We start from the raw sequence: 9,524 nt of genomic DNA, 5'->3' as shown, positions 1-9,524 counted from the left end.
TTTTTTCTAAATTAATGTATGAAGAAGTCTAATTGGGTAAGAGACTCTAAACCAGTAAGAGGCTTAACTTGGCTCGGCCTGACTAGTTGGTAGTAGAGGAGCCGAGGAGGTGGTGGTTGGTCGAGGAGGTGGTGCGTGAGTGACAGATTGAAGGTTATGAACACATGTGAATGGATAAATGAGTAAAAGTTTCATTCAACATCATTTTTAAACTTAATGGGTAAGAGGTTCACTGTCTAGCCTAGGGGTGTTCTGTCAGTGAAAAAAACACAGCCCCTTACACATCCGTTCACAAAATAAATAAAATAACAATTTATAATCAATATTCTGATTATAATACATAAAGAAGAACTGAACCAAAATGAAAGGAAATACAATAGAAGAAATGTAAACTAAAATAGGAACAGATTACAAAAGGAAAAAGAAAGAAAACGTAAAACAACGGTGACTGAGGCACGTGAAGATCACGCTTCCCTTAAAACAGATTTCAGGCCACCCAGGTGAACCTGTCTGTTTCCCAGAGTACAACAGCCTAAGCAGATTGTACTGTCAGGATTAGCCTAGCACCTGAAAGGATACCTGAAACAAGAGTGTGCAGAGATGCAAAGTTAAGGAATTCGTTTGATGTGTGTGTTGTATGAACAATACGATTTAAGTATTCTGTGTCTAAAACAAAGCGCAAAGCTTTGTATTTATAGTTTTATACTGATTAGAATTCGAAATGATTAGTCTATATTGAATGCACAATTCAATAAAATAAATTCTAGAATTCAATGGCACAATGAATTCTGAAACTTAATCAATTGACAGGTAGGAACTTGAACAGTCTCTAGTTAACAACACCAAGTCAAGACACATCTAAAAAATACTAAAGGCGGCTCCAAGTGATGCGAGCGTGCGAAGTGCAAAGTGCGCCATCAAAGCGCCACATTGGGCTCATCGCCCTTGTCCCGGTCCCGGTCCCGTGCCCGAGCCCGGGCGCGGGCACGTGTCGGGTGCTTCGCACCCTCCTGGCTACCATAGGGTGTAAGTTGTCACACAAGAAAACATTCGTGTAGAGAATTCTAATTATAAATTCACAAAAGATTTATCTCTCCACCTATGTGGGACAAGCTCAATTTTCCACATATTTATGGTTCCAACACACAAACTTAATTATTAAATAATCATTATATTAGCTCATAATATAATATTATTTATAAAATTTCCAACAATTCCCCACATAAATGGAGATCGTCCCATACATTCAAGTGTCACGATAAGATTCCAGCGGTTAAGTAATGCAGGATAGGTAGGTTTTCCTTTGAACCCTCCTTTGTGACATATACTTAGTCTACTAGCTCCCACGTACGATTTTGCAAGATAGAATCAATTTCACTCTTGATGGCTTCTTTCCATTGAGGTCCATCTGAAGAGGTGACTGCTTCTCGATAGGTTTGAGGCTCACTCTCAACCATGAATGTAAGAAAGTCAGGCCCAAAGGATTTGTCACTCCTTTGCCTTTTACTTATTCTTGGCTCACCCTCTTTAGCCTCTGATTGTTCTTTAGTTTGCTCTCGAACAATCTCATTAACCATTGTTGATGAACTTGTTTGATTGGTTGTTGAAGAACTCGCATAAGTTTGTACTAACATTGGAAACTTTTCTTCAAGGTAAGCCACATTTCCTGGCCTTGTCTCTATGATAGAGTCCTTGTGCACATTAGGATTCATGGATTCATATACAAGAAAACGATGTGAGCTTCCGTTTTTGGCATATCCAATGAAAATGCAATCAATAGTTTTTGGCCCTATTCTAAGTGCCTTAGGGGGTGTAACAATCACCTTGGCCAGGCACCCCCACACTTTCAAGTATTTATAAGATGATTTATGTCCCCACCACAACCTATGAGGTGTTATATCCTTATTCTTGAAAGGTATTTTATTTAACAAAAAATTGGCCGACAATATTGCCTCCCCCCACATGTCCTGGTTCATCCCAGAACTTATCAACATTGCATTCATCATTTCTTTTAGTGTACGATTCTTTCGCTCTGCGACGCCATTTGATTGGGGTGTATAAGGAGGGGTACACTCTTGTATTATGCCACTTTTTGCATATACTTCCCCAAATGGTGAAACATATTCACCTCCTCTATCACTTCTCACACATTTTATTTTCTTGTTGAGTTGATTCTCAACTTCAGCTTTATACAAGATAAACTTGTCAACTGCTTCATCCTTACTCTTAAGTAAGTATACATAACAATATCTTGTATTGTCATCGATAAAGGTAATAAAATATTTATTACCACCTCTGGTGGGAATTGATTTTAACTCACACATCAGTGTGAATCAGATCAAGGGGTTCAGTTATTCTTTTAACTGATTTGAAGGATGATCTTGTTTGTTTGGCTTCAACACAAGTTTTACATTTTGTTTTAGAGTCAATGGCAAAAGTTGGTATGTAATCTAATTTAATTAAACGACGCGTCGAATTAAAATTTACATGACCAAGACGTCCATGCCAAACATTAGGATACTCAACCAAGAATTCATCACAATATACGCTTGTCCTGTGACTTGAGAGTTCGTCATAAGAGTATTTGCAATTTCGTCATCGCAATGTGGTTTTTCCTTCTAAGTTGAGCTTTTTCTTGGTAATTATTGAATTATCTTTGGTTTATATTACTATTATAGTTAAGTTATTTGATGTTAACGGTTTTGATAACCTACGGCTATCGTTTGGAGTATTGTTGAAAACTGGTGAATATATAGTTAAGTTATTTGATGTTAACGGTTTGGATAACCTACTGTCATTGTTTGTAGTATTGTTGAAACCTGGTAAATGATGATTCTATAGTTAAGTTATTTGATGTTAACGGTTTGGGTAGACTACACTTATTGTTTTTTTTTTTTTTTTTTGAAAATAAACTTTCATTCAAAACCCCAAAACGGTCCTTAAAGCAAGGACCGAGGCACAAACCAACTTACATCATGTACAACGGGGACCAACACCAATCTTTCCACACTATATTATTACATTTAGATCTATTCTTTAACCATAGAAAGGAAAGGGACTTCACATTCGCAACTATATCCCCAATATACGCCGTCTTCCCATTAAACACCGACTCATTTCTAGCTTTCCACAATACCCACATTGTCACGATCATCACACCATGCACAATCTTTCTTCTCATCTTACCACCCATAACCTTTTTGTACACTTGCAACAAATCTTTAACCTCAAACGCATAGATCGGCTCCACACCACACCATCTCCCAATACGCTCTCAAACATTAGTCGCTATAATACAATCGGAAAGGACATGTATAGACGTCTCCTCACAATAATCACACCAAACGCACGTCTTAAGAATATGCACACCTCTTTTCACCAATTCTACCTTAGTCGGCAAACGGTTCATCTCCACGTGCCAAGCCATAGTAATACACTTTAACGGCACCCATGAAACCCATTTTATCACAAAAAAAATTGCCGTAATCTTCTCCCTTTCGCATCAGATTCCTAACCGACTGAACCGAGAACATCTTGTGATTCTCCCCAACCCACACCCATTTATCTTCTGAGCTCGTCATCTGCATATCTTCAAGACTGATACAGCTGTGACCATTGCTGGAAGTCTTCGGCCGATTGTAACAGAGGAATCCAATCTGCATCGATATGTAGTTGGTCATCCACAATCTTCACCCGATCCGACACAAAGCACGTTTTATTATTTTCCAATCTAAATAAGTTTGGCCATCTATGTTTTAAGGCACAATCTCCCATCCAAACATCTAGCCAAAACCGCACAGAGTTCCCATTTCCTAGCTTCGCCCTTGTAAGAGTATGAAGAAAAACGTCGTTCGCTTTTAAAATACTTCAATAGAAGAAAAACAATTCGCCCTTATAAGAGTATGTTTTAAGGCACATTTATTGTTTGGAAGGCATTACTTCAATACTTCTTCTTATGGAATTGGGACCTATGGGCCTACTTTCATAGGCTTCTGGGTTTCAATTAAAATATCTCAATAAAAGAAAAAACAATTCAGCCCAAGAGTATGCTACCCTCAAAATCATAATTCCTCAAACCTTACAAGCCTTTTAAATAAATTTAAGTACATAACACCATAAAAAACAATTTCATACCAAACCAAAAACAACATAAAAACTACCTTCAGGCCACAACAACTTACAACAAAACTATAAATAAATAAATAAACACTCGATTCACAGATCATATGTAAACCCTTGATGCAACTTCTCTATTCCGAAAGCGGGTTCACCTTGAACCTATAGAGCAGAGTTTTCTTCTTGGAAGTCGGGTTGTCGACGGTTAGAAGTATCTTCCCGAGCTCACTGATCTTGAAACTATGGCTAATCACTGGTTCATCGGTCGGAGTCATCTTTTTAGCCTTTTGTATGATTATGGTGTAATGGCTTTCGTTATTCGGTACATATTCGGCACTATAGCTTACCTCCCAACCAACTACACGTAGCTCCCATACGAATACGCATTTCTGCAACATTTTATCAGTTCGATTAGCATCGAGATGATATTGATAACACAAAACGGAATGTAAAACGTACCTCGTTTACTATAATCTCCACTGTCTGCTTGGTGGATGGTCTAACGGTAACCACTGAGGCCGGATCATCAATTGTGAATTCCGGATTGCAATCGCAGTAATCCACACTCAACCCACCATACTGAATCGGTACATGCTCAGGACTCACGTATCTGTTAAAACAACCCAACTCACTTAAAATCTAAAGCATCTGGTTTTGAAGATGCCATTTTCGTCCCTAAGGGTTGGCCAGTTTTGCAACTTTCGTCCAAATGTTTGTTTTTTGCATATGGATCCGAAAGGTTTGATATCTTGCCCTTCATCCGGCTCGTTAACCCCATTCATTTTTCTCTGTTAAGTCAGGGGTATTTTCGTCTTTTTATTTACTAAGGGTATTTTGAATAGGTACATTATGCTAAATGCTTGTACATAAAGTGAAAAAGACCAAATTGCCCTTTAACTAACAAAAAAAAAACGAAAATACCCCTGACTTAATGGACAAAAATGGAAGGAGTTAACGAGCCAGATGAAAATGGCAAGATATCAAACCTTTTGGATCCAGATGCAAAAAAACAAATATTTGGACGAAAGTCGCAAAACTGGCCAAACCTCAGGGATGAAAATGGCATTTTACTCCCCCTAAAGTTTCACCAATATATCATTTTGACCTTTTAACTTTTTTGCAATGGTTTTACATATAAAATTTTTAATAAGCCAATTTGAGAGGTCGTAATGCTGCATTGATGTATTGAATGTTTTTACATTTAACATATTTACAATGTTTAAAAAAGTTTATCTTGCCTGTTTGGCTGATTAGAGAAATATAACCTGGATTAAAACAATTACCAATAACTAGGGCTACAAACGAACACGAACACCACCTTGTTCGTGTTTATTTGTTAAGGAAATAATATGTTCACGAACTGTTCATGAACACTTGCCGGACAAGATTTTTTTTTTCTTGTTTGTTCATTAAAGAACTGAACGCGTTCGTGTTCGTTTGCATTTGTTCGTTAACTTTAGGTATCAGACAAAAGCGAACACAAATGAACGAACATAAACGAACACGTAACCGAACGTTCACGAACATAAATGAACGAACGTAGCCCCTTTTCATGCTTGTTCATTTAACTAAACGAACAAAATGTCTCGTTTGTGTTCGTTCATTCATTAAACGAACACAAACGAGCTTCCCGCCGAACGATTCACGAACTACTAAACGTTTGGTTCATTTGCAGCCTTACTAATAATGGGTTGAATTGGCATCTACAGTTTCTAAAAAGTCGTCTAAACAAAATAAATGCAGAACTTACTTAAAAAGGGTTTCGGGAGTCCTTGCGGTGCTAGCGAAAACAAACTTGCTCTTAGTCCTTTGAGTCATAAACGGACTGATCATTGTATAGAAAGCTAGATACCACCATGGGGCATTGATGAAAACCTTCAAAGAAGATGTTAGGATCAATAATCACACATACAATTATTGCATGAAGAGTAGGTGGCAAAAATGGTGGGTCAAATAACATGTTAAAGATAATAAGATGGGTAACTATTTTTCGTCTATCGGGTTGAGTTGACCCGCAATCACATTTTTGTCCTTTTTTTTTGAAACTTTACAAATAAATCATTATTATGATCACAATCTAACATGTTAATACAAGCTTGGTTTTAAAATGCGCGCATAATGCGTGATGCGCCCGATGCGCTAATGAGAGCGCATCGCAACAGCTGATGCGATGCGTTTACGTGATGCGAGAATATTGCGCGCATTTCGCATAATGCGCTCATCGCATAATGCGCTCTGATGCGCGCAACATTGTTTTTTATGCTTTTTTTCCAGATTTTATGAACTGTGTTCGGTTTTTCCATAATTAACATCTTAGTATGCTTGATTTGAACCAAAAAACACAACTCTTACCTTCTAATTACGTCAGTTGTTTTACTTTAAGTATGTTTTTATAAGTTTTTATGTATAAATAATTTTTAACTATTTTTTTATTAAGAACGCATCACATACGTGATGCGCTCGCATCACGCATCACGCATCACGCATCGCGCATCAGATTTTTGGACTAAACGCATCGGAGCGCATCACGCAATTTAAAACCAAGAATACAAGAATTTTCAAACTTCTAAAAGGCTATATATAAAAAATTAGCTCTACACAAATTCACAAATTTGAACCTAAATGCAATATTCAATTGTTCTAAACGAAAATCGTATTAACAAATTCAATCATCACACATTAATCAACACCATTGGATATTTACAAACCACAAACTCACCTGTTTGGCCACAAACTCAGGGTAGTTATCCTGCAGCAGCTGCAGAGCCTGCTGGGTAGCAACCCGAAGCTCGCGCTTCGCCGGTCCAGGCGCGTTCTTCAAATCGTTAACCTGAAAAATAGTATTCACACCACCAGACCTAAAATCCAACTTCCTTATACTCCTCTCAAGAAACTGAATCCTCCACCTCAAAAACCTCAACCTTTTTTCATCATCAGAAAATGTTTTCTCATACAAATCTTTATTCTGAAACTCACCATACACATTGTAACAAATTGGGTGTCCCTCTTTATCAAACCCATGATTAAACACAACTTTTTCAAGATCATCCCCAAAGTCTTGTTCCAATAAAGATTCAATATCAAATGTTTCCCGCCATTGGAGGGTATCTTTAAGCATTGTGAAGGAATCTTTGACTTTGAAGTCTCGAGCTCGTAAGAACTTGAGTAAAACGACGTCGGTTCGGTCGTCTTGCAAGATGGGTATGCCCCAAATTGAGAGTTCTGAAATGGGTTCGTTTTGTTTTTGCAAAAAGGCGAAATCTTTGGTGTTGGTGAGGGAATCTTGGATTAGGGTTTTGAAGTCTTGAAGTGATTTTTGTTGTGAGGGTGAAAGATCTTTGATTTGGTTGCTTTCTTCTTTGAAAGAAGGCATGGGTTCTGGGGTTTTGGTGGTGGTGGTGGGGTCAGTTGATGTGGGTTTTTCTGGGTGTTCGATGACGTCAGCTATGGTGGCGGTGGTGGTGGCGGTGGTGGTGGTTGTGGGTGGTGGTGGAAAGGTGGTTTCTTGGTTTTGGGGTGGTGGTGGTGGTGAAGATGGGGTTTCTTGGTTTTGGGGTGGTGGTGGTGGTGGAGGGTGGGAGGAAGTGGGTGGCTCCGCCGGGAGTTCCGGTGGAGATGTGGTGGTGAGATTTACATCGGCCATTTTTGAAGTTAGTATCGAAATGAGTGTTTTTCTTCTTGAAGGGTATAGAAGTGAGGAGAATCTATTTTGCCCGTTTGAAATATATGGTATAGATTTTTGAAAATTTAATTCTAAAATAAAATAACCTTTTTTTCAAAAAAAAAATAGTGAATTTCTAGGTTACTTTGTAAAATATTAAAAAAAGTAACTTTGGGTTGTTTGGGAGGTTGCCTCTGAATTGGTAACATTTTTTAAAACTTACTGATTCAAAGGCTATCTCTTAATCGATTAGTCTTTTTAATAACTCAACACAAAGTTATCAAAGAGCCCCTTAATGTGTGTATCTGATTAGGGTGAGGGGAGTAAAGTGATTGTATGGAGGAAGAAACAATGAAGGAAAAATTGGAAGCGAGAGGGAGGCTGGGAATGGAGGGCTAATGTGTGGGACGAGCGAAAAAACCGCCCCACCCTCTTCGGTGAAGCCCATACTTGTCTCCTCGCCGGGCATCCCATATACGCACCTGCCACCCTTAGAGGTTATGAGTAATAAGTATCAATTAAGGCTTCCGCTATTCTCACACCCCTAATTCTTATTTTCACATCTTTTTTCACTCCATCTCTCTTTGTATATATCTATGTATGTATAGCGAGATAAAGGAGAGAGGTGCGTGAATATTAACTCTCTTAATTAAATCAACATAAATCAATTACTACACATCCTTTTTAATAATATTTTTTAAGCCTAAACACCTAAATGATTTCACATCTTATAAAGCAATTTTAAAAGATTAAATTATATACTCATATATGATGTATCATTTGAACATCTTTACTAGGATCAACAGGTTTAATAGTTATTTTATAGTTCACTTAAATTATTATCTAAAAGATATGTTAAATTTCGTATGAGATGAAACAAAATAATTTCTTATTAAATGAGTTGTGGGACATAAAAAGTTGGTTCGGTGAGATGTAATGTTGATATCACCTTTTTGGTGTGTGTGAGAGATGTCTATGAACAACAAAGCTGTACTAGCAATCAAGATCTATAACTATTGGTAGATAAATCAATTAAGATCTTGACCATACAGGGACTGTTTAGTTTAAATCTAACTAAAACCATGAATTGGATTTTGAAAAGAAAAAAAAAATCACACCAATGTATATTGTTTTAAATTGATTATAAAATGTATTTGTATTTGCTTACTAATAATATTTATTAATATGTAGTACAAAATCAGATCTGCAATTGAATCAATGACCATGTTCATTGTAGTTTTCCCCATTAGCTCATAATTGAACACATAGCACTTGTGGTTTTGAATTTAAATTGTTGTGTTTGGATTTCTGGATTTTCTAGGCCACTCTTAAGGATCGAGACTCTAGGGTGACTGGTGTCACAACTTCGTACTTAAAACACCTAGGATCAGTCATTTTGTCCTGCTTATAATCACTGGTCACTGATTTCATCATGCTTTAGATCTCCTTATGGTAATGACCTTAACTCCTCAGCTATGAGGTGTTCGAGAAGTGTAAATGTAAGCACTTACACTTCTTGCACACACATTTCCTTAATATTAAGGTACTCCCAAAATATATGTTAAAATAACTAGAATCCACACATTTTTTTAGTAGGCTTGATATTCAAATTGTGTGTCGTCAAAGTAAACTCGGCGCAAGAAACATTTGAAATTAATTTTATTTATAAAAAAAAATCAAAAGTCTAATAAGAAGCTCCCAAAGCTTGGAATCATAATTTTAGAAGTTTAATCATTTTGATGTTTAA

At 37.2% G+C, this 9,524-nt stretch overlaps 1 protein-coding gene across 1 annotated transcript; it reads right to left on the bottom strand.

The window, feature by feature from the left end:
• Positions 1 to 4,032: 4,032 nt before the first annotated feature.
• LOC110878867 (patellin-3) lies at positions 4,033 to 7,820 on the bottom strand. Its single transcript, XM_022127252.2, has 4 exons — positions 6,836 to 7,820; positions 5,867 to 5,991; positions 4,576 to 4,726; positions 4,033 to 4,505 (listed from the first exon to the last, which is right to left on the bottom strand). Exons 1-4 carry the CDS (start codon positions 7,757 to 7,759, stop codon positions 4,251 to 4,253), a joined length of 1,455 nt encoding a protein of 484 aa, XP_021982944.1. The 5' UTR covers positions 7,760 to 7,820; the 3' UTR covers positions 4,033 to 4,250.
• Positions 7,821 to 9,524: the final 1,704 nt, after the last annotated feature.

Source organism: Helianthus annuus, chromosome 1 (assembly GCF_002127325.2).
Source record: "Helianthus annuus cultivar XRQ/B chromosome 1, HanXRQr2.0-SUNRISE, whole genome shotgun sequence".
NCBI lineage: Eukaryota > Viridiplantae > Streptophyta > Magnoliopsida > Asterales > Asteraceae > Helianthus > Helianthus annuus.
Note: the sequence above shows the minus strand (reverse complement) of the source record. Positions and strands in the feature narration are given on the sequence as shown.